This window comes from Tyto alba, unplaced genomic scaffold (genome assembly GCF_018691265.1).
Source record: "Tyto alba isolate M040663 unplaced genomic scaffold, T.alba_DEE_v4.0 Super-Scaffold_17, whole genome shotgun sequence".
NCBI lineage: Eukaryota > Metazoa > Chordata > Aves > Strigiformes > Tytonidae > Tyto > Tyto alba.
Genome location: NW_024881279.1, coordinates 14,520,045 through 14,546,027, shown reverse-complemented (window position 1 = coordinate 14,546,027; position 25,983 = coordinate 14,520,045). Strand labels below are relative to the sequence as shown.

The following is a 25,983-nucleotide window of genomic DNA, read 5'->3' as shown; positions in this document are numbered from 1 at the left end:
TTTTGGTTTTTTTAACCAACCAAGGAATTCCTGCTGAGCAATGCAAAAAAACCCAAACACAGAATAAGAGGTAAGGTTTCATTTTCTCTTTTTACAGCCAGACGCCTGGAAACCCACAGAGAGTTGGATTTAGAAGATGAGGACTTTGCAAAATTTCAACACTTCACTCTTCCTCCCATGAATATTGAGAGACAAGCCACTTATAAGCAGAGGACCATGAGACCTTTAGGGAGGTGCCAGAGTGCAAGGGCTCATTTTCAGGGACATACAAGGAACAGGTCACTCGGTCGTCGTGACAGCAACCAGTCTCAAGTGGCATTCAGCAGTACCATTGTGAGTATGAACAGACTGAACTAACACACTTTAAGCTCTCCTTTCTGTTGTGTTTGTGATGGGAAGTCAACAGGTGGACACGAGAAATCTAAGACATGCTGGAGCTAAGAGAGGGAATGGGGAGACACTGGGCTCATCCCTTGGAGTGTGCAGGCTACAGTCAGGGGGGAGCTAGGCGAGGGTTTGGGAAACTGGGTCCTTGTATCAAAGACTGCAGCAGGAGAGTGGGGGCACACAGGTGAGGTTTTGTGATGGTTGCTTGACAGGAGGATGAAGAGACATGAATTTGGGGTCCAAGGACTGAGGCTGTGGGTTGTAACAGCATGAGGTACTTAGCACAAAGATAAATTCACTTTTTGTACTGTTCTGGTAAACTAAAATGCCAGGGAAAATGAGATGGGGATTCTGGGCTAAGACTGTGCAAGAGGAGCTAGGGACATAACTTTGCAGAAGCAGGAGGCACAGGTCCTGCTGGGAGATGATGGCTGGGAAGAGGGTATGGGTTTGAAGTCTGAGTTTGAACATAGCTCAGAAAGCCCCAAACTACTTCTACTACTAGCACTGCAACATATTGTCTCTATTAAACAAAGTTTAGTCACCCCTACGCTGTCCATGCAAAATGCCCAAGCTGCATTCTCCAGAGCAGTTCTGGGACTTTGCTAGTGTGTTAAAAGATAAATACTGCATTTTTCAAGGAAAAAAAAAAAAAAATCAGCACTTCTCACAAAGTTAATTTAAATTAAGCTAAAAGGGCTTATCAGAATAAGGACTTAAACCCTGCCATATATTGAACTCTGCAAGACGCTAAAGAGCCTTGTCCTCCTTTGTTAGCTAAGTGGCCTCTGCCTCACCTGGAGTACTGACCTGGAAGTACATGTTGTCTTCATTGCAATTCTAGGAAAATCTTAGACTCTGCTGAATTTTAGATCTGAAACTTCCCAAAATCTAATACAACCTAATTAAGGTCAGACTGTTCTTTTCTTCCTGGAAGTTTTTCAACAGACATTTCAGACAAGGCTTTATGGACTCTAGGAGAAGGTCAAACACTTTCAAAATTAGAGTTCCAACCTCTATGACAAATATGAAGATGTAGTAAAAGTGGAGACACTTAAATATTGCTCAAAGCTGTCCTGTATGTAGATATCCTTTAAATGATGCATAGTAGTATTTTTCTTTATCAGCCAAGCCAATTCCCTATTAAAAAAATTGGGAAAATAAAATTTTCTGTCTCTATGGTTCCTGACCTTTGGAACTTATATCACCTTGTCTGATGCATTTGTACTTTGCTACAAATCTGGAGCATCTTGAGTACTCCAGTTATACAGATAGTACCATAGGCCTGAATGTATCTCAGTAGTCAACATTTCTCAAGAAATACCCATCTTTGAACAATGTATGAGTGAAGACACAAAGACTGCTATTTAACTTGATTAAATTAAGGCTTGCAGAGCCCTTCTAAATTAATGGCTCTGCTAAAATAAAAGCATTGAAGTATTCAGCATTAGTCAGCGATTGTCAAACATGATCCTCACTCTGAAATTGTGAAACTTGTCTTCTTCAGATCAACAAAATGCAAGATTAAAAAAAAAAAAAAAACAAAAAAAAAAACAATATTCTGTTTAACATAATAAACAATGTAAAGTCCAAAGGCCAGTAGTTGGCATTGTACAGTTTGTTATTTTTGGCTTTTTTCTTAATAAATGTCAGGTTTACAAGGGTTGATGTGCCAGCTGCATGAAAATTGTTCATAAAAACTAGTAACCTCAGGTAATAGTAAAATTGAAGAACTTTGCACTGCTCAGAAGACACAGTGGTTTTGGGGTAAAGGTTAGCACAGCATCTGCTGTGAGCAGCTGCATGTCAGAACTGTTGCCAAGAAAAGCATTTTAAAGCAAGAGGTGTTAACATAATAGTATCCTACAAAATGTAAAGAGTTTAACTGGAAAGTAACTGTGCCAAACAAAAGATAATCATTTACAAATGTCAAATTTATATGTGAACAGTTTTTAAAGAAAAATTATCTATGCGGTGATCACAAAATTTACTTACTCTCAATCAGCCTTACATGAATTGGAGATAAGCAGGTTGCATATGGTATGTTAGGTGCGTTTGTACAGTGGTAACTGATTGCGCCTGCAAGTCAGGATGTTTGAACTTTGTCTCAGAATTCTGAGCTGTTCTGCAGTTAGGAAGGTCTGCAGCTACAGAATGTATTTCAGCCTGACTTTTTGTGAGAGCATTCAATGCTTGACAAGTTTTGATGTTTTGCTGAAATCTGAGAAGCTCTTCTCAATTAACATGTTCATTTCAGTGTGTCTCTGAGATAGAGATGAGGATGATGTGTTTTTCATGGCATTTGATAAAATTAATTAAACTGGATCCTGCAGATCCTATAAGAATAACTAAATAACATTGCTTGTCTTTTTTACAGTAAAAGTAACACAGAAATAATGCAGGGCCTAACTCCTAGGGTTTAGCCTCTGGTTTTGCTCCTGTCAGTATTTTTGGCCATAGTTTTCATGGTCCATGGCAGTTTATGGAACCTCCTAACATAAAATTTATGCAGTTCATTAGAAATTATGAATCCTATGTCCAGTTAAAACTTCCAAAAATGCAGTGGCAAACTCTATTCAGTGGGAAGGAGCTTAACCAGGTCTTAGATAACTGAAAAGCAAATTCCTAGCTTATTGTCAGCAATAATATCTCCTGCTACCCTTACTAAATGTAAAGAGACAGAGATCTACCTATTAACAGTTACACTTGGAAAATTAGAGACTGAGCTGAGCAGATCTGTTTGAACACTAATTCAAGCTATTTCAAAAACTTTCAGCTGAGAATTGCTGCCAAGTCTATAGTGTTTATATTGATACCATAAAAATGTGCAATGTCTGTGTATGCCTTACGTTTTATGTGGAATGGAAAGGAAAGAAGAACAGCGTAGTCTTTACTCCAGAAATCTCCTAGGGTAACTGAGAGACAGAAACATAGTGAGTGATTTATTTATTTCATAAACATTTCTGAGAAATCTGGAGGGAGGCAGACATCACAGAATCACAGAAGGTTGAGGTGGGGAAGGAACCTCTGGAATTCTTTTGGTCCAACCCCCCTGCTCACCTACAGCCAGTTGCCCAGGACTGTGTCCAAATGACTTTTTAGCATCTCCAAGAATGGAGGCCTCACAGCCTCTCTGGCCAAACTGTGCCAGTGCTCTGTCACCCTCACAGTAAAAAAGTGTTTCCTGATGTTCAGATGGAACCTCCTGCGTTTCAGCTGATGCCCATTGTCTCTTGTCCTTTCACTGGGCATCACTGAAAAAGCCTGTCTCTGTCCTTTTTGCACCTTCCTTCAAGTATTTATATACATTAATAAGATTCTCCCTGTCTTTTCTTCTCTGAACTAAACAGTTGTGGCTCTCTCAAGCCTTCCTCATACAAGAGACTCCCCAGTACCTTAATCATATTTGTGGCCCTTCATTGGACTCTCTCCAATATGTTCATGTCCTTCTTGTACTGAGGAGCCCAGAACTGGATGCAGTACTCCAGGTGTGGTGTCACCAGTGCTGAATAGGGCTGTAAGATCACTTCCCTTGACGTGCTAGTAACACTTTGTCTAATGAAGACCAGGATACCATTAGCCCTCTTTGCTGCAAGGGCACACTGCTGGCTCATGTTCAACTTGGTACCCATCAGCACCCCCGGGGCCTTTTCTGCTTTTGAAAACTGCTTTTGATCTGGATGGCCCCCAGCCTATTGGTGTCTAAGGTTGTTCCTTCCTGGGTTCAGGACTTTGTACTTCTTGCTGGGCTTCAGAATGTTCCTGTCAGCCCATTTCTCCAGCCTGTTGAGGTCCTTCTGGATGGCAGCATGACCCCCTGGTGTATCAGCCACTCCTCCCATGTTAAACAGGACTGGACCCACTATTGATCCCTGGTGTACACTGCTTGTCACTGGCCTCCAACTAGACTTTGCACTGCTGATCACCACCCTCAGGGCCTAGCCATTCAGTCCATTTTCAGTCCTCTTCACTGCCTGTTTACCCAGCCCATACAACAATAGCTTGTCTGTGAGGGTCTCACAGGGGACAGTGTCAAAGGCCTGAAGTCCAGGTAGAAAATATCCACTGCTCATGGACATGTCTGTATCTAAAGTATCTAATGCAGCTGAAAAAATAACAGAGTTACCTGTTCTATCACACCTTCTGAAACAGAAACTGATTTTCATCCTGCCTGTCTAGCCCTTTGGAGAGACAGCCTTCAGCCCAACTAGAAGACACCATCTCATTTTAGAACCTAGAAGATGGCATTGGATAACTTACTGATTTCTTTGGGTACCTCATAAGGAGACAATGCCAGTATTCTTTATTAATTTGCTTCCTTGTGGCTGATGCAACTTCTCAGAGGGAAAAATAAAATAATTATTATAAAACAACTGAGCTATGATTGACAGAATGACTTAAGGGAACTTTGAAAAAGTAGGAAAAATATCAATTGATAAGCAAATTTGTAACTCGATAGAGAATTAACATTTACTCAGTCTACCTTCAGGTGTTCTTATGAATTAAGATCATGACAGCACATTTCCTTCTAGATTTAATAATTCCAATAAATGGTGCCTTGCTATTAGAAGAATTTTATTAAGATTTCAGTTGTCCTACTGTCATCAGGTTTTGGTGTATCAAGTATAAGAAATGCTATCAAATTAATGAGAAAATCTTAAAAATTGAATGGCACTAGCCATTTTATAACATCAGCGTTTTCACCAACAAAATTGCTAACATTGAAAAGGTGGTAAATTTAGCTGATCATCATTTCATTTTCTTTTTGTTTGTTTGTTTTTATATATGCTCAGGCTGGTCAATAAACAGACTTGTTTGTCTGACATTTTTTTATCTCCTGAAGTTCCATAAGGCTGGAAATTCAGGTGAGCCCTGTTTTCACTGAATGTGAAAAATAAAATGAGAAAAACTTTTCTGATACAGATTTTTGTATTATTTTGTTTTTTAAAACCTGTTTCTGAGGTCACAATTGACTTGACAATTTTCTGTTTTTCCTGAGAAAAATTTTGAGTTCAGAAAGTTTCTGATTAATTGGAATATCCACTACTGCATTGTCACTCTGGGCATGAACTAGAGGCAGATATTGAGTATATAGATGCAAAAGAAATTGCGTGGGATGATGATGGATAGGAGAGGCTGAGATTCATGTGTAATAATTTGTGGTTCATGAGGTTCATTCTAACTGTGGCAATGAATAAGGAAATTATATGAATAGCTGGGAAAACAGTGAGTTTCTAATCTTTCATGTTTTGAACTTAATATAATTACCAACATAACTGTTTTGACAGTTGTGTCTGCACATATGTGTTCTTCATTGGAATTGTCCAGTTAAGCCATTTGGGGTTGCTCTAGGTACAAAGCACAGTATTGGCAACAGTTACCCACAGCAACTGTCCACTGCAGTGCAATATTGTGAAAGGGTCTCTAAAGAATGACAGCTTTAACTTTTCGGCCTCTGATTCCTTTTAAGAGACCTGAGAAAATAACTAAAAAAATCACTTATCCTCAGTATGTATCGGTTTGCTAGAGAAAGGTCTGCATCTATACTTAAAATTTTTCTCCATATGTGAAACAAAAAAAGCATAAAAATATAGACCCAGAGGAACCAGAGTCTCCTGCAGCAGAGAAAGTGTAAAACCTTCTTCCATCTTTGGACTTCAGTTGAGCTCTTTTCTGTAAAATGAGCAGTAGATTTGTTTGCAATTATTAGGATGATTTAAGAACTGCTATTCACTTTAGCAAGCAGGAGTTACAGTGCAACATATTCAGCTCAGCACAACACAACCATGAAAGTGGTTGGTTGACTTCTGTTGCCTATTTAGGAAACTTAGGAAAACTGTGCCAGATTGAAGGAGGAGAGGGTAATAACTGAGATGAACTAGAAAGCAGCTACATCACTTTGGCAGCTCCTTAAAGAAGGCATCCAAAAGTTTTGGCTCACAGGAAGGTGTCTTTTAAATTTGGAAGCTCTTGTTAAATATGGCCCTGAATCAAATCCAAACCAGACTCTGCTAATATGAAATTTCCATTAGAAGTAATATTCCCATATCCCTACATCAAATTAAATTGTAGGTAAGTGACATTGTTAAGTAGTTCGGCTTGCAAATTCAGGTTTGATTAGGAAGAGTGTGGTAGTAAAATTACAGTAACATTTCAGGAACAAATGAAGTATGTACATATTTATTTATTTATTTGTTGTAAAAATTGAGAAAGAGCAGTTTGCAACAGCACCCTCTTTCTGGGTGCAGAGCAACATGACTCAGGTAACAAAAAGTGATACTGCTGCAACCAAGCCATTAGCATGATATATTCTCTGTTGAAATATTGATCAGCTTCCACACTGAAACAGGAGATCCCAAGTCCACTTTCACCTGGAATGACCTTTAATTCAGTAGTCAGCAGTTCCCAAGTTGGGGGATACATTATTCTTGATTTTTAGTAGATCTCAAAATAAAATTCGGGAAGCACCTTCTATTTCAAGATACATTTCCTTCCAATGATCTAGTTGTGCATTTTAGAAATGTATCTTTTTTTCCCTAGATGTTAAGTACCAAAGGCATTTACCTTACATAATTCAATAAGAGGCAAGAAGAATCTATCAAGTTGATAGTTCTTGCTTGAGGACAAGGGTAAATGGGAATAATACTCATTAAGTAATTTCTCTTCCAGGAAAAGGATGTGACTCCCGATAGAAGGCTGCTGAGGCGAGTGAGAGAAGCTGTACTCCAGACTGAAAATCTTTCTCCTTTTATACATATGAAGACTGCCACATCCCTTACTGACTTTTTTCTTGCCCTCGCCATCTGCAATACAGTCCTGGTCTCCACAGCTACCGAACCAAGGCAAAGGGTAATCTAACTTTAAGTATATAAGGAGAATCGATTATGCTTCCAGTTAACAAGAGCAGTGTTCAGTGAAACCTGAGTGGTAAAAAATTGATTTTTGGGAGTTGTCCTCTAGTTCTTTTACCTTTTCTGTAATATCTATTGTTTCCTTGCCTGTGTATATCCCTTCCTAACATGGCTTTTTATGTTTGATGAAGATCTGACTACCACAGTATCTGCACTTTTTCTTTCAGATTTCATATTATATATACTGTAAGAAATATGTTGAACATAGTAGGTTTTCTCTGAACTCCCAGGCCATTGATAGAACTACATGGGGCTTGATTCCATCTCTGCTTCAGAGGTAGAGATATAAATCTCTATCAAATTTTGATGCTTGTTCACCCATGACTCCTCTACCAAATTCCCCCAACACAGTTAAATAGGGAAAATAATAAATAAATAAATAAATAAATAAATAAATTTTGCAAATTATCATCATTTAGATAAAGCAAAATATATTGAAGTTTTGAAAAGTATCTTGTAGTTCACATTTATTTATTTTTAATCATAGGTTTTCTCATATTTCTAGGTCACGGTCCCACCACCACCAAAACCTTCAGGAATCACCCTGGAAAAGATTCATCAGATATTTCAACGGCTAAAATCAGCAAGCCTTAGTCAGTCTTTTTCATCATCTCAGTCTAGTTCAGACCTAGGCACTAGCTTCAGTGCAAAGAACACTGAGGAACAACTTGCTGCATTGGATTGCTGCAACAGTGACGATGATTGCTGTGCCAGTGGTAGAGGTGATGAGCTCCAGGGCAAGGGCAGCACAGATATTGGTAGTGCTTCCTTGGATGAGGTTTTTAAATCTGTGACTAACAGTTCTTTGCCAACAGACTTCTGTTATGAGGCTGAGAGTCCAGATGAGGCAGCGCTTGTCTATGCTGCCCAGGCATATAGTTTTACTTTAGTGTCCCGAACTCCTGAACAGGTGACCGTACGGTTGCCACAAGGCACATTCCTGACTTTTGATATTCTCTACACTCTGGGATTTGACTCAGTAAGGAAAAGGATGTCTGTAGTGGTGAGACACCCTCTAACCAAGGAGATTGTTGTCTACACAAAAGGAGCTGACTCTGTTATAATGGACTTGCTGGAAGACTCTGCCAAAGGTAATTAGCCAATGAGCTATTTCTGTTGTGTCTCCTCCAAAGAAGCACAAGAAGTTGCAGTACTCTTTTCTGCATGAAATATTATATCTGGGCAGTAGAAGAATTTAAAAAAAAAAAAAAAAAAAAAAAATGGAAAGCTTTCTCTAGTGTTACCCTTGCAGATCAGAACTGAGAGGTATTTGTTTAACCTGAGTAGTGCTGAGAATATAGAATGAGCTAATTGAAATTCACTGACAGCGCTAACCCATGTGGATTGTGTACTCTGCAATAATACTGTCATAAGGGCCTGGCCATTGTATTCCAGCTTGTCAGCAAGAGTGCTGTAACATTAACAAACAAACAAACAAACAAAAAAACACAAGTAATGTTATCTTAAAGGAAATAGGGATCTTTAGCAAGCTTTCAGCTTATGCACAGCCAACATCTTTGAGCTTTTAAAGGAATTGCTATTATACTGAAATCCAGTTTTCTCTAATGCCCACTCTTTTTTAATCTTAGGCCATTAGGTCTGAAATGATCTGTGCTTAAAATACAGAACCTTTTCCTTGTATTTCACAGCTGACATTAGAGCAGAGAAGAGAATGAAAAGAATAAAAGAAAAAACACAGAAGCATCTGGACTACTATGCCCGTGATGGCCTACGAACTCTGTGCATAGCTAAGAAGGTAGGAAGGCATTAGCCTAATATTGTTTACAGCTTTTCTCTGTACACATCAATAGATTCATTGGAAGAATGTAATGGTTATAATTCTTTCTGCTTCAGAGAACATGATAAATACAGCCCATCTTTTTGTCCCTCTATTTGATTGCTCTGCAGTCTCTTTTTCCTCAGTGTGAGCAGATGATGGATTTTTGGACAGCCTCAGAACATTAATTTCTGTATCTCTTATGGTAACTCTAGCTGACCTTCTGTACAGTGATCCCAAGCAAGAAATAAAAAGTCTGTAGAGGAGCCAACCTTTTTGTTTTGCTTATCATTCAGCTTACAAAACTCTTGCCCTCAGCCTGGGTTAGTACATCTTGGCTTGATACTTTAATACAGAAGTTGTCTATGTGCAACAAATAGGTCATATTCAAGATCTAGAGAAATGTAGAGCAACCTTCAGAAACTGTGTGTTCCAGTTCAGAGTCCCAACTAAGGGCTGTGTGATCAAGAGTTTCTCTAGGTCATGTTTTTAAGTCTCAGCTGTAGGCCATTTATACAAACAAGAGGGCAGGTCTATTTTTCCCATTACTACTAGTTCTTGCAGTCTTCTCTTGGAAAAGTTTGTGTTATTTTAAAGATGTCATAGTATTTTACCACCCTGGATAGGAGTTAAGTCTCTGTAATCTAGAATGTTAGCATTCTTATCTTATTTAAATTTAAAATGAGCTCTGTTTAAATTGTATTATGCAGGTCTTGAATGAAGATGACTTTCAAAAATGGGCCAATTTTCGTCGGGAGGCAGAAGCTGCAATTGAAAACAGAGATGAGCTGTTAATGGAGACAGCACAGCATCTGGAGACCAAACTCACCTTGCTGGGTAGCTAAAAATAAGAATCGTCATTGCGTGAAATATCACTTGCTCTCCTGTGATATTCTTGGCAATCAGACAGACAACAGCTTATACTAATTTATATCAAAAAGTCTTCCTCTGAGGTTTGGAAATCTCAAGGCTAGAGTATACAGTCCAATGACAGTGTCTAAACAAGTTCTCGTGCATTTTGAGCAGCAGTAACTTTGAAAAAGTATACTGAAACTATCATGTGCCAGGAGCAAAGACCATGTACATCAGCTGTTACTGTGGCTCGGCTGACACAGTAGATAATGGAGTTCCCATAATTCAATCATGTGTCTGTGTCCTTAGATAAACCTATAAAATACTATAAATTAACTTCAGTTTTGAGCACAGATTCCAAGGGATTTTTGGTAATTAAACAGTAACTTAAACACATAGGCATTTTTGCTAGTGAATTCCTGCTGTTGTTGCACTGTCATGTTTGCTTTCTGCACTTCGTAAAAGGATATTTCATATTAAAACTTGCATTCATTGACACGTGCATTATCCATCACCATCGTATCTAACAACTAACAATTTAACAATTCTGTTAAATTATGGAGCACTTCAGTGCTTTATTTTCTATTTTGTTTCCAAACATTTTGTTCTTTAGGACTTTGATTTTCAGAGTTGTCTCAGTCTCATCTTTCTGTGAATACAATCTCTGCCCATACTTCATTATCCTGAATTTCTGTGATTGCAAGCTATTAGCATTATGGCTTCTCGTAATCTCTGCAGTGATTTAAAAAATTAGAGTAATAACAGTAAATGCCATAAGCAGAACCACATAAGAAGTAATGGAGATCTTGTCAGAATCTCTTACCTTTGCCAACTCTTAAGGCTCTGTGTGCTTTCATACTTTATTTCACAAAAAGTGTTCTTTTAGCTTAAATCATTATCTGTCTTTAATGTATCACAGTTACAGCATCTTCAAACTGACCTCTAGTGGAAGACATAAGAAGAGTATTGTAATAGTCAGATGGTGACTTACCATCAGGATGAGTATTGGCATCTGCTTCTAAGTTTGCACATTTTCAAAAAGAAAACACTGTACCGTTTCTTCTCCCTTTGATGGGTGAAGGATCTATCTTGACAATAGGGATGGCATTCATTTAAATAGTCAAAACTCATCTTTTCTACTTGCTTTGATGGGACTTATTGCAGTACTTTAAAAATCCGTATGGTGTAATTCCTCTGCCAGGACCTTGTCATTTGGATTATTAAGAAGAAATGAAGTGCATTGTTCTAGCAATGAGTAAAATGAAGACCCAGAACTTGATTGCTGACACATTCAGTTCTTAATCCAAATGCAGAACTTGTGCCTGTGTATTTATTTGCTGGACAATACCTTGGCTCAGCTTTTGATAAGTTCAGGATCATGATTGGAAGTCAAAGACCTATTCTTAAAAAAACAAACAGCAGCATGATTTCTGAATGAAAGAAAACTAATTCGCTGCTTCTTTTCCTGTTTGCCCAGGAGCAACAGGGATTGAAGATCGGCTGCAAGATGGAGTGCCTGACACTATTGCAGCTCTTCGAGAAGCTGGGATACAAATCTGGGTGTTGACAGGAGACAAACAAGAAACAGCAGTTAACATTGCATATTCCTGTAAACTCCTGAACCAAAGGGACACTGTCTTCACCATTAACACTGAAAATAAGGTGAGTACAAAGACACGGACAGCATTTGCTATCTTTCCCCTTCTTTGTTTCTTGCAGCTTGGCGCTGCTTTGCTTTAGGCTTCATACAACACAAACCAGTCAACCAAAAATCAACATAGCAGGATTAGGCCAGAAACCCTTTAGACAGCATGTAACAGGATGAATTGAGACACAAGACAGTTATGTAGAGCTTTATTCAATTAAAATACAATGATTTTTCCAAATTAAAATATTCTTTAAGAAAATTTCCTGAATAATGAGCTTTAGAAAGAATGTCATATGTATTTTAAGTGCCTGATTCCTTGATAATATTGATATCTGGCTTTTCACCTTGCAATGGAGACTTCAGTTATGATAATATTTTGACCCTAGGTGATATCTTTAGGAAGACATTTGTAAAGTACTGTATGAGTCTGGAAAAAGTATGCAGGTGTAGATTTAATTAAATTCAGCTTTCTAGTCATATGTTCCCTAATAGGATTAGGCTTAATCAGAAACTTATTAGTGAACAATTTAATAGAATATCTTTTTGTGTAAGCAGCATTTCACCTTCTTAGTTCTTGTGGGCCCGTTAAAACCAGTCACTTTCTTGACATTACCTGGGGGAACATGTAGTTGTTGATGTGTACAGATACTCCCTGAATTTCCATGGGCAATAAGAAGGTCAGGCAGTAGACAAGCAAACATACTCCAAATTGAGGATAATCACTTCAAGGGCACATCTGTCAGCTCCTGTGACTCACTAAAATACAGTGAACAACCTGTGGTGAAATCTATGGCTATTCCTGAAACTGTCTGAAAGGAAGAGAGAAAATAGAGTCCTAACTTTTGAAGAGGGTAAATGCCATTAGGGATAGTGAAAGTAAAAGGATTTAGAAAATCAACCAAAGGCTTTTGCAGGTTGCGAAGCAACATCAGTAGGGTACCAGGAAAACCATGCCTTGCTTTTGGAAAGCCGAATGGCCACCACTGTGCACGGCATAGCATCTCATCCCTCTGGTCATCCTGGTGGGACAGACTGTTTTGTGAGATGGATTTAGGGGAGAGCGAGTTCATTCACGTATTATCATTAAACCAGACTTGTTTGCTAAGGAGAGGTCAGCCTTGATCATTCCTAATGCCCCAAAGCAGGGCCCAAAATACCAGCTGTGATGTCCCTTTTTTTTTTCTTGCTAGTGACTTCTTACTTCCTGTATAGCCCTGGATGCCCCTGAGGTGCCCTAGGCAGCAGCCTCTGCCCTTTTCCCAGTGTGCTGGGAAAATGCTTTTTTTACACAGCATACACCTGTGGCCTGCACCCAGCAGTGACAGGAGTTACTGTGAGATGAGCCTTTCCATGGGTAGACAGGAGGTTGAGGAGGGAAGGCAGGGCTTCTGTCTGTGACTAGGCAAGCCACAGGTCTCGGTTGCCTCAGTTTTCCTCCTCACAGAAGGGGGGTTACCAATACAAGCTTGCCTTTCTCTGTAAAGCTATTGTGAGTATTATTTAAATCTAGTTAAAATACTGACTGTTTTTCACGTGATAGGCAATTGTGTAGAGCAGTTAGATGGCCTACTTTCTAACCGCTTTTATCTGCAGTTAGTAGCTCTTCAAACAACAATGAAATCCTATGCAAATGTCTCTCTCTTTTAATGTCATGGAAATAGGGAAACACGCAAAGATGATATGGAATTTGGCACGGAATACATTCCTTGCTTCAATGTGTAATTTCATTTGATACGCGTATCTGCTTTAACGGAAGGCAAAATTGATATGTTTAGGATGGAAATTAGAAGATGGTTTCTGTCAGAGAAGTGATGCTGCAGGCAGGACCACCCTGGCTCCAGGAGACACAGGCACATGCACTCACCCATAGCACCCTATATGGCCCTCGATCCAGGCCCAGATGCAAGCTTTGCGCACGTGGGCGCTTGTGAGAATCCATGCGATTCAGTGGGCACTGGAGTTGCTCCACAATAATATTTAGTTCCCTCCCTTTCAAAATTAAGCCAAGGACACTGGTTCTGAAAAAGTTTTCCTGGTAACAGCTGCAGGGGAAAGCAAATAATGCACACAAAGCATTTAACCCATTAATTTTGCCATAGTTAACCCTTGAACTGGCTTCAGTGGGAAGGGACTCTCTTTACCACCTGAGCTCAGCAGCTTATTTAAACACTGAAAATTAAATATTTTCCAGGCAGAAGTAACACAAGTACGTATTTGGGAGGGTTATTTAAAAAGGCAAGACAAGGCAAACCAGGAATTTCCACTACAATTTTTAGCTTGTTCACAGAAAGATGATGCTTCTTCAATATTTTTTAGAGGTTTTAAGTGTGCAGGCTAGATGCAGCTTCTTATTAGATGTCAGAGGTACATTTGATTCCAGAACCTCCCACTTAAGTGTAATTTAAATCTTGCAAACATCCTACGCATGTACCTTATGCAACATAAAGTGAAAATAACATTTTAGAACTGAATCATCACTCAATAAAGCTGACAGAAAAGGTAGAAAAGGGAGTGATTAGCTCTTCAGGTATTCAGTGCCATGCCACAGAAGGAGGACTTTTAGTACTAACAAGCAGCAAAATAACTTTCAGATCATTCTGGGTTTTCTCTGATAGTGGTGTGCCAATTTAGGAGATCTTTATGAGAGGTAAAAGTGCTTCCCTTAAATCTGGTTGCATTTGATACTAAGTCAATTCCAGTTGTTTGCATCTAAAAGGGAACTTCGGTCCAAAATGAGGCAGATTTGCTAACAGGGAAAGACTAAGTTTGTGTTTGAGGCACAGTGCTGGGAACTATGAAGCTTTATTTCTGTCCCTAAGTGTGACACACACCTAATTTGTGACCTAGAAAAGACCAAATTGTCAAAGCTACTGGATAATTTTGAAAATCTGAATGTCTTGTTTCTCTATAGCAGTTTATTTCTGAGGGAAGAAAATGTTTCAGTATCTCACATCATTCATATGAAAACTAGTTTTTTTAATTTCCTTTAGAAAAAAAGGAGTTTTTTTTAATTTCTGAAATCTCAGCATTGCAAATACAAATATGTCCTTCTGATTTGAAGATTATTTTATTTTCTTTTAAAATATTCCTTACTACAGTTAACTAGCTGATAAGATGCACAGTGTTTTCACTGAAAGATTTGATGACGTCAGTGAAATAATCTCCAATCTGATGAATCAGTGCATTTCTCAGTCAGTTTTCCCTAATGTTTATCTGATAGGCATAAGCCCACTGGCATGATTATACATACACTTTGTAAGGTGCTGTGCTGTAAAGAGAGATGGAGATAACTATTTCTAGAACCACTTCTGTTTTCTCACAGGAAACTTGTGAATCTCTCTTGAATTTAACCTTGGAAGAGGTGAGGAAGAATTGCGAGGTTGAAAATCCACAGAGGAAATTTGGCATTATCCCAGCATCTTTCTCAGCCTCTGAGGCCCCCAGTCCCGAGTTCGGATTGGTGATTGACGGACGGACGCTGAACGTCATCTTCCAGGGGGGCCTGGAGCAGCAGTTCCTGGCGCTGACGAGGCACTGCCGCTCGGTGCTGTGCTGCCGCTCCACCCCTCTCCAGAAGAGCATGGTGGTCAAGCTCGTCCGGAGGCAGCTTAAAGTGATGACCCTGTCAATAGGTACCTCTGCTCTGAATCTCACAGGAGAAAGGGGATCACAGGTTCTTTCTATATGGGTTATGGAAATGTAAGGAATATATTGTATGAGCTATTTCTTTTGCTTCAGATACAGTGGGGAAATAGTACTATATAGTCTTTCCTGATTAAAAAACAGATGGAAGTCCTTATTCAGCTTTCACTGAGCAAATCTGACCCCCATGTAAACAAGATGAAGGCACTTCAAATTCAGAATCTCCCAGCAGTCCCTTTCATGCACACCAGTACAAATGTATGTACACGTTCCCTCCAGAATTCCTCTCTCTGGGCATGGAAAGCAGTCAATAGTAGTCACTGTTCTGTCTTTTCATAAAGCCCTTTTCCTGTCAGATTTTCCCGACCGGTGAAAACAGAGTTATCCCCAAAGTGGTATTAAGCACTGACTCATTTGCTTTTTACCTCCAAATAATGTCAAATGCTTTGAGTTTCCTGCTCCACTTTTGGTAAGTGATCCCACTAAAATCCTTGCAGAATTGATTTTTATGACTTAAAACTAAAAAATACACCTCTGTGGACCAGAGAAGGAAGACTCTGATGTATTTTTAAATTTCTTTCTTTGCCTTAGAGTTCAAAATACAAGCTTTCATCCTTCTGCTTCATTGATTTTGCTTTACCAGCTAACCTAATTCATCATCTCCACATTGCAGGCAACAACCATGGCTGGTCTTTCCATAGAAATTTGGTTATATATTTAACATATTGCTGCAAGTTGAAATGAGCAGAATAACTCCTGAAAATGGCTTGTTACATTGTTAACTACAACCAAATTTATCATATCATTTGGAGAATTCAGTGAAGTAGGGTGCTGCAAAGTATGTCAATGAGCATATGGAGCTCACCAAGCAGAAACATGCGAAACAGCGCAGGTGTAGATGGTGTCAGGATGGCCATGCCACCACCCAGCTGGTCCCAATGTTGGGCTTAGCCCTGGTGGATCTAGCTCTTCTGGGAATGAGGATGTATCAATCAAGATCAGAGCCTAGAGGTCATAATTGCTTGATGCTGAGTATTAGTTACCCTAACTAAAATGCATGGTAGTACAGAATAGCCTTTGTTTATCAGCATAGCTAGGGCTTTTTTCTTGCTCTGATATAGGGATTTTGTATAAAGCACCCTTTCTTGCACCTTTTTTGTTCTTTCCTGTCTTCCCATTCTAGGTGATGGTGCAAATGATGTAAGTATGATTCAAGCAGCTGATGTTGGAATAGGAATATCTGGCCAAGAAGGCATGCAGGTATCACTTCCATTTATTTCCTTTCCTCTTTTGTCACATGTCTCTTGCTGCTTAATAAGTTTCATAGCAGCCCTATACTCGAGTGTTATCTTAATGATGCAAGTTGGCATCATTACTGTAGTAAATTAATATGCAGTTTGTAATTATGGGTCCAGCCAAAAAGGAGTGTTTTGAGCCGACAATTAGCATGCATGGAGAAACACGCGTTTTCTCATAAGCCTGGAAAATTAGCAGTTGTCTGTCCAATGTTAGGTTAACATCTGGTTTCTGAATCCTAACTGATATAGCACTTCCAGGTTTTGTTGATTCTCGTTCACTTTCTTTTGCCCCACATTCTTTCCCACACACCTCCCTTCCTCATTCTCCTAGGATGGAGAGTTCTGCAAAGATAGAAAGTTTCAACTATTTTCTCAAGGAGTTTTTGGTTGGTTTGTTGGTCTTTGGGTTTTGTTTTGTTTTGGTTTTTTTCTATAATATTCAGTAGTAGGGAATCATTTCATTGTCCACGTTCAAATTTCATCATATTGTGTGGGAAAAAGATACATTGTAAATTAACTTCTGTTCTTTTTACCAAAGGCTGTGATGGCTAGTGACTTTGCAATATCCCGATTTAAGCATCTCAAAAAACTGCTTCTTGTCCATGGACACTGGTGTTATGCTCGCCTGGCAAAGATGGTGATTTACTTTTTCTACAAAAATGTGGTAAGATTATTAAAATTCTGGAAGTTTTCACTCTAGCAAGGGTTACTCTCAGAGCTGGGGGATTTTTTTGTTTTATTTTGGGTTTCTCTTACTTTTTATGAAGCTGCAGTTTCTGCTTCTTCGCTTTGGAAGTTTATAGTATGCTACCTCCTTCTTAGTAATGCGTTGCATAAAGCATTGAGGAAAATTCAGGTTCTAAATATATTTTGAAATAGCATTATTCCAGTGGGAAAAGGGACTCAAGGCTTTGTAACTTTTATATGGTAGTTCAAGAAACTTTATTAATAATGCCCATGAGCCTCAAAATAAAATTTGCATATGGAAGAGCAGATTATTATTTCTAGAATATAGAAGATGACTCTGCACTAAGGATTGGTTGCCTGTGAAACCTCTGAATTTTTGCATTTAATTTGATAGGAACAACTTGCAAGTAATGATGCAATCATAACTGGCATTTTTATTAAAAACGTAATGTATATGCAAATGAGCTGTGCATTGAAGAATAATGTAAAGTGGAAAAACCTGATAGTAATATAGTTTCTATAAGACTGTGAAAACAAGTCCATTTGACATGAAATGCACTCTGAGCATGAAAGACTATTTACTTAGAATTCAATGTATCTGTTGGGTTTTTTTAATAATTTTAAATAAGGATTGCTTCTTATCACTGTTAAAATTTGTAGTGGAAATGGAAACTTTTTTTTTTCTTGTTTGGGCATCCTTTTAGAGTTCAAAGGATATTTATTTGCAATGCAAAATAGCCCTCCAGACTGTGATGCTGCTGTTCTATTATCTCCCTCATACCATTAGGGAGCAGGATGCCTTTGATTCCACATGGACAACGAATCTGTAAAAGGATTTTAAAATCTGGTGTTCAGAGCTGTGAACAGTTTACTTAATTATTCTCTGATATTTTCTTCAAGAAACCTAATGGCTTTTAAAAAGCTGTATCACAGTGGATCGGTGTGAAGTAGACCCTTAAAATATACTGTGTTACGGAATAAAGTGCAAAGCTGTCTACTGATGGTACCTTTAACCAAAATAATGTATTCTTGGGAGGCTGTTAATAACAAATGTACTACATAAATCTTGTAGGTGGAACTATGAGAGCCACAGACCATCTATGCATTGCAAACTAAAGAGTTCAGGTCAGCTGTAATAGTAGGGAATAGGGTAGGGAAAGGAAGAGGACATAAAGGAGAGGCCACAGGAAAGGTGCAGCTTCATGACTCCCACAACCCAAAGAGAAATGAAATCACATCAGCATGAAGGATGTGCTTCTGCACATGTGGGGAGCCACACTTCAGTTTGTAACAGGATGTTGTGTTTGTATTTGCTTCTCAACAGAGCTATGTCAACCTGCTCTTCTGGTACCAGTTCTTCTGTGGGTTCTCAGGCAGCACAATGATAGATTACTGGCAGATGATTTTTTTCAATCTCTTCTTCACCTCAATGCCCCCTCTTCTCTTTGGAGTCCTGGATAGAGATGTTTCTTCAGAAACACTTCTAGGTTTGCCCAACTTGTATAAGAATGGACAAAATTCAGAGGTATGTCTTGATTGCTAAAATAACTGCTTGATAAACCAAAGGACTACAGGTTTTTTGGTTTTGTGAGGAGGGAAGGAAGAGTAGAGTTTAGACTGACTTGGAACCAAATGATCCATTTATGGTCTCTAGTTCACTGATGTCTACCAGAAGAAGATATAATTGTAGCTGTCAGAAGAACTGATAAGGAACATATGATTGAAGTTACTTTCTTAAAGTGAAACTGTGTGCCTGGTCATAGTTGAAAGATGTAAGTGGGAAGGTTTATGGTTTATTCTGCCATTAAATATATGGAGCAATCCAGTTTAGTACCAGCATGCTGCATTATAATAAGTGATGTGCTAGGGAATCAGCCCTGTGTTTGGTGTTTCTGATCTGAAGAAGAGATGATGAAGCAAATATGTGTGTGCATATATATGTGTATACACCGTATATATAGACAATTTCTTAGTGAAGGCATAGGGAGAAATAAATAAAACAAGATGAGAAATGTAACAAATTAAGGTAAAATAGTTTAGCTGGTCCCTGCTTAAACTCTGCTCAGATTTGGTGCTTCAAACAGTCGCAACCTACTGAAAAAGAAAAGCTTGTTAAAAAGATTACAGCAAAAAATGACAAGAAAGCACGAACCCTTAAATCAATAAACAACCTGACATTTCTTTTCTACTCTCAGATTCAGAAATACACCTGTTAATACATAAAGGATTTTGTCAGTTTGGTGTCTAGGCTGTTCTGGGCATTAACTGTTTCAATTATTTACTTCTTTTAATAGTCACTATTAGTAACCCTCAGAAAATACGCATAAAATACATAGGTTCTACCCTAGTTTACCTGTCAAGTTTAGAGAACCAGTCTGATCTCAGTATGTTTGCAAGAAGCACACATATACAGACATACATTCCTGGGTTTGTGTATGCATACAGTACAGTAGCACTTATTCCCAAACTTCCTTAACATTTTTAATAGGAAATTATGAAAATGTTAATGAGCAAAATTTGAAGTGGCCATAGTTTTAAATCAAAAAATTGCAGGGTACTTAGGAATTCTTCTCTTTGTTTCTTTTTCTCCTAATACTTACTTTCAGTATCCTGGACTGTGATTCTTAGCACTGATGAACACTGGTGGTTCACATCATGTTTAATGATGTCTTGAAAAACCTATGCAAGGGAGTGCAGAATTTGAATATTTTCTGTAGGACTTTCCATCCCTTTTCTTGTAAGACCTCACATATATGTGAAATATATGTTCTTCACTGTTTTGAAGAGATCATTGTTGTTGCTTTGTCATTTTGTTTGCTTTGAAACCATAGAGGAGCCCAGCTTTTTGTCACTCCAGTAATGCATCCTGCTCCACAGGAGCTGTGGCCCCACAGGCCACTAGATAAGTTTAAATATGACAAGTCGTCAAAGTAAAATGGCACAAAATAGATGTTTCAATTGAGAGAACCTTATCAGAAAGGATTTTTGACCAGTTCTGTAGGTCTAGGAAGAGCTTTGTATGAAAAAAAAAATATGAGGAATGGCATCCTTTGGGGCGGGATGGGGAATTGATGACATTCAGCTTTTAAGACCCTTAGTTGACTGGCTTATTTTTCTAAGGTCTGTCTTCAGTTAATACATAGAAATTGCCTGTTCAGATAGGCCTTTGGTCTAAATCGGCTGCTCAGGAGGCATTTACTCGTGAAGGGAGACCAGTTAGCTATAATCAGTAGTCTAAATGGAAGAAAAACAGACAGCAATTATGTCTGCAGAACAGACTAGAGATCTGTGTCCCATCATAATGACTGTTATCTATAAACTCCTGCAGATATACAAACTGTCAACTTTTATTGTCACAATGTTGGATGCCTTCTATCAGAGCCTCATCTGCTTCTTTGTCCCCTATTTGGTAAGTACCTAGGTCATTAATATTCTCATTTTCCTATCCTCCTTAAAAAATAGAAAAATTCAATTCTGAACAATCAGAGTTCATTCACACTCTATCTGCCTGTTTCCTAGACGTACAAGGACTCTGACATAGATGTGTTTTCCTTTGGAAACCCCATCAATACCATCTCCCTCCTGACCATTCTCTTTCACCAGGCTCTAGAAATGAAAACATGGGTATGTGTTTGACCTGTCCTGTTCACATGACTATTCTTCTTTTGTGAACACAGTGTACTGTGTAGACATGGCATTGTCTGTCGGAGTCATTTACCTGAATTCTGGGTCACATGAAGTAACAGATGCACTGAGATTTCACAATGTGCCACGTTTGATTATTAGCCTTGGGATAATACCTTTGAGCACACAGTGACAGAATTTGTTTCTACTGTGACTATGTAGAGGACAGAACACAATTTTTATATACTTCAGTATATGAGAACACGTTTCTTAAAGAACTGTATTGACTGTCACTGTTATTTTGTAAGTTAATTTCCAGGTATTTCTCCTACTGCACTTGTCAGTAGCATGGACTATTGGATGTGTTCTTTCCAATCTGTCTTTGCATAGTCGTGTCTTATACCCAGAGTCAGGGTCTCACAAGCATCACTGTCATTTCATGCACTTCTGCTTACAGACCCTGTTCCATTTGGTAACAATGATTGGCAGTGTGGTGTTTTACCTCGTCTTCTCTCTGATCTACAATGCCACCTGCGTGGTCTGCAACCCTCCCACCAACCCTTACTGGATTATGGAGAAACAGCTTTCGGACCCCACCTTCTATTTACTGTGTCTTATTACCCCAGTCATCGCACTCTTGCCAAGGTTTGAATGATGCACAGTGTTCCTCTCCATTTCCATTTTGTGGATTTGTAGGCATTTGAGTGAAATAACAAAAATGATGTGTATAGATATGTGATATGTCAGGCACATGTGTTGCACAGGGATGTGACTGGTGTCGAAGTCAGATGCCTAGGTTCAACTTTCCGGTTCATGAACCATTAACTTATTCAGTTATGTAGCCCTAAAGAAGTCGTTATATATCTACTGCTTTTGTTTTCCCATCAGGAAAACCTTTCTTTCTGGGGTGCTTCAAAGTTTACCAATACAAATCTGCTACATAATTGTTCACTATCATAAACACAATGTTGTTGAGCTGATCAAGACTAGAAAGCAAGTCTTTGAAATATTCCTATGTGCTCTGAGAGCTACAAAATTTATTCTGTTTCTTAAGTACATTACAGTGCATTACTAAGCCAAATTTAAGAACATGTTTCTATATGAAATAATTTTCCGCATCCAGAATTTTAGTTTTACTCTGTGCAACAAATCAAGTATGTTAAAGATAGATTTAACTGAGGCTGAATAATATTTGGAGAAGGATAATTATTTTGATAGGTTGTTGAAAAAAAATAGTTTGAAAAAAACAATTATTCTGTTCCAATATATGTATATGGTAAACTTACTACTTTTGGTGCTTAATGCCTTAATCATTCTCTACGTAGATATGCTTTGTCTGAGTTGCACCATATTTGTGCCTGGGCAATAAAAGAAATAGGTTGGTTTGATTATCTTGATAGTCTCCTTCTCATCCTAATTGTCATGAAGTAGTGCAGCACACTGGTATTGCAAGAAACAGGAACATATTTTTGGTATATGATTTTGTAAGCACTTTAAGGCATTAGAATTTGAGCCTTAACTTTGTCTAAAAAGGAACCTTTCAAGAATAGATAATATTTTTCTTCAGATTATTATTTCCCCATTTGAGTTGTGATGCTCTTGTGATTTCATGTTACATTATGTAACTTCAGGTCAGGATAAACAACACATAGTTCAGTAAGGTCTCATGTCTTCTAGGCAGGGCATCCTTTTCCAGTCTGTTTTGCTCCCCTATGATTTTTGTTTTCCTATCAGCCCTCATTCACAGTGTCATTTTTGACCCTGAGCTTTCTACTGAGAGCTACATCAAACATGCGCTTAGAGAACTCATATCTCCATCTTGGGAATTAACAAGGTTAAGATCATTGCTGCCTCAGCAGGATACTGAGCTTAAAGATTTGTATCTTGGTATGTTCAAAGTTGGAGAGCTGCTATTCTTTCATGTAGGTACCCCAGATTATTTTCTGCAGAGTCCTCAGTTCACAGAATATCCAGCCCCCAATTTTTGCTACAATTAGCTGTGTCAGCATATCACAGCAATGGTAAAATCACCCTTTGTTAAAATGCACTTAATTTTAAGTTTCAGTTGGTTCATATCACCACGCTGCCTGCTCCCTATCTCCTTCAGAAACCAGTTGGAGCCTTGAGATTCTGGTTTCTTTCCAAGAGGTTTTGTTCAAATCCTTGCTCTGCTCAGTTCTTCCTTTTGTTTCTGCTTTCTGTACTAGCTGACATTTCTGAGGCACTGTAGGCACTTGGGGGGAGCTTGCCTGTGCCCTGCCTGCATGCAGGCTTTTCCTGGAGCACTGTCTGGCAGTACTTTGCAGTGCATCCTTTGTGCATCTTCATCTCAGAACTGCCTCTGATCTTTATTTTGGGACACAAACTGCACAGCATTAGGTACTAAGACCCTCAACTGAGGATTTCAATATATGACCCACACATACTTCTTCAGCTGTGGAAGGCAGGCTGCGGTCTGCCAGGAAGCCCTGCAGAGGCCCAACAGGTAATTGAGTCTTTCACCCAGTAGGTCTGTGGGAAGGGCAGGAGCAAGTGAACTCAGTTCATGGGATGGAAGACACAAATCTCCTTCCCTTCTCTGTCCTCCTGTCTGGTCCACCAGCAACTTGCACAGAAGATACAGAGGACAACTTGATGAGAAAGACAGAGGACAATACGATCCACACCAAACGTACACAAGCGGACCTGGGCTCTCTGTAGTTGTGCTCTTAGCTGCCCAACCATAACTAGCAACCGCATAGTTGCCAGACCTGACATGCTATGGGATGGACCAGCCTCAGCATAGCCATAACAAATACATGTTTATCCACTCCTACTTGTGCAAATAGGCCTGAGAAATCCATTGCATTTAAAAGGTCTTTCTGTAATCTAACTTGTTAGGCTTTTTAATCTTGTTATTTATGCATACATTTAACAGCAGGATGTGAAGATGATAACTTTCTTAATGCAATTTCAAAGAGTTCCCATGTTTGTTTTAAAATGCATATTGAGGCCATCTATGTAAAGGTCAAATCCTAATAGAATGATGCTTTGAAAGAGACTTTGGTTTTCAGACAAAACTGAAATGGCGTGGAAAGAGGATGTGTGCTCTCTCACTGCACACAATATACAGTTACATAGTCTCTCTGTCCTGTGAAGGGCAGGTAGGACACTTTTTTTTTTTTTTTTTTTAATCTGCTTCCTGAGCAAATGCACAAGATGAGGTTTTTAATTTCTGGTTCTATGTTATCTATCATATTAAGATCCCTTCTTTAGCTTGTTTTAGCAGTATAAATACAATCTCCATCTCCTCAAATATTGCATCTTTTGGTGAGCTTTCATGTAGCTTTCTTGCATTGTTCAGCAATCACATGGTTCTACTATCATTTACTTAGTATTTATATACATGTAGTTGACCCTATACAGGTCAAAATAAGTGTATAGTTACATGTTGCATTAAGATCCTGGAGTCAACTTTCATCTACCAGGTATAAGGTGTCTACCAGATGCATGGAGAGCAATGGAGAATTAGCAACAAGATTTGTTTTATGTGATGCAGATTACGGAAGGAACCCACTGGCAAAACAATTAATTCTCTTCCTCTTTCATCAGGTTCTTTATTTTTGCTCTACGAGGAACCTTTGGAGCATCTCTGATTCTGAAAGCACAGCAACTAGATAAACTTCCTAAAGGGCAACGGGATCTTGAAATCCAGAAACTGAGATCAAGAAAACAAACTACCTCTGGTGCACCTATAGCATCACCTGCACCTAATGATGACCTTGACCAAAACATCAGTCACTTATGTGTGTCACCATTTTTACATCCAGCAGCATCAGCTGTGTCTCATGGGGACACAGAAAGTCAGGGACTTTCCACGTCTGAAGTGAACCCTCTCAGGAAACAGACACCCGAAGAAGGCTACTATTTCTTTAATAGGTGGGCAGAGGAAGAATCTACTGCTACAGACTCTTCAGCAGGGCCTTTCTCTGGCCTTTATCCCCATGTACCCAGCAGTGTAGCAACTCCTGGACAGAACGATGGTAAACTGACTAAAGATAATGCTAACAGTTTTAACCATGGAAGCCATAGGCGATCTGTGAGTGCAGTGACACTCTGAAGAAACGTTCAGAAATGGGATCCACAGCCCATGTGGAAAATGATACCACAGGGAAAATAAAAAGTTTATTTATACTTAATCATGATGTTTGGTACAAAAGGAGAGAGGTGTGTGGAGTAGTGCAATAACATCTCTGATATGCAACTTTTCCTAGGTGCACATATAGTTTGGGTTTGTCAGTACATGACTTCTTAATCTTCCTGGTTTCATCTCATTAGAGGAATGTTACATGAGCATCACACAGTTGCTGAGAAATGTACAATTACTTTATTTCATCAAGGAATATTCTTTCTTGAATAGGAAATAATTGTACTAGTGATGTTTCAATGTTATTATGCTATTGAGGTAATAGAAAGAGAACCCATTCTATATTATGCCAAGTCTTAGAGCAACACATTCCACTCTAGCTTTTACTATCAAAGTCTTAAGAAGACCATACTAACTTAAAAATTAGAGTTCTGCCTGGAAGGAATGTTATCTCCTGATACTAAAGCTATTTGCAGAACAACAGCATCAGAGACTAGAGAATGTTCTGTGTTTTAATATATGGACTTTTTACATATAACAGTATCAGGTCTATAGTTTGTTTTCCCTGAACAGTAAGCTCAATATTTTCATGCAGGCAGCGGTTTGACCTGATACTGTTAAGAAAAGGACAAGTGATTTTATAAAGTAGAAGAATGCAAATACTGAGCTACAAGAACTGACAGGATAATTCAGGGATAAGTAGAATCTACTTCTTCATATCTACGAAAGTAGACAGATATAAAAAGTCAAATTCAAGGATTTATGTTCTAGAATTCTAAAGTTGTCCCTGCTTTTTCATCTAGAAATCCAGTTTCTTCCTTACATTCTCTATATTATTATGTAGTGTTGCTGCATTCAGTCATATATGAGTCATGCACCTCCCCACAGCTGGTTACATTCAGTAGTTGATGGAGATCGCAATAACAGAGATTTTGACAAGCAATATATGAAGGTCACTAGCCACACTGCAGTAAGTACATGCTGTAGAATGACCAAAATATGCATAATATATTCATCTGTTTCAGTATATC

General features: G+C 38.7%; 1 protein-coding gene across 2 annotated transcripts in view; it reads left to right on the top strand.

Annotated features, from left to right (window-relative positions):
* The window catches only part of ATP10B (ATPase phospholipid transporting 10B (putative)), a 54,398-nt gene extending 29,379 nt beyond the window's left edge, over positions 1-25,019 (top strand). For both annotated transcript variants that reach the window (XM_033006686.2, XM_033006677.2), the window contains 14 exons: positions 98-333; positions 7,057-7,236; positions 7,804-8,389; positions 8,948-9,054; positions 9,786-9,912; positions 11,405-11,589; positions 14,898-15,207; positions 16,401-16,477; positions 17,054-17,179; positions 18,527-18,727; positions 20,531-20,611; positions 20,722-20,826; positions 21,284-21,471; positions 24,418-25,019. In XM_033006686.2, the coding sequence (XP_032862577.1) occupies positions 98-333; positions 7,057-7,236; positions 7,804-8,389; positions 8,948-9,054; positions 9,786-9,912; positions 11,405-11,589; positions 14,898-15,207; positions 16,401-16,477; positions 17,054-17,179; positions 18,527-18,727; positions 20,531-20,611; positions 20,722-20,826; positions 21,284-21,471; positions 24,418-24,925 (3,017 nt within the window). In that variant the 3' untranslated portion in view covers positions 24,926-25,019. The remainder of the gene's footprint in view (positions 1-97; positions 334-7,056; positions 7,237-7,803; positions 8,390-8,947; positions 9,055-9,785; positions 9,913-11,404; positions 11,590-14,897; positions 15,208-16,400; positions 16,478-17,053; positions 17,180-18,526; positions 18,728-20,530; positions 20,612-20,721; positions 20,827-21,283; positions 21,472-24,417) is intronic.
* Positions 25,020-25,983: the final 964 nt, after the last annotated feature.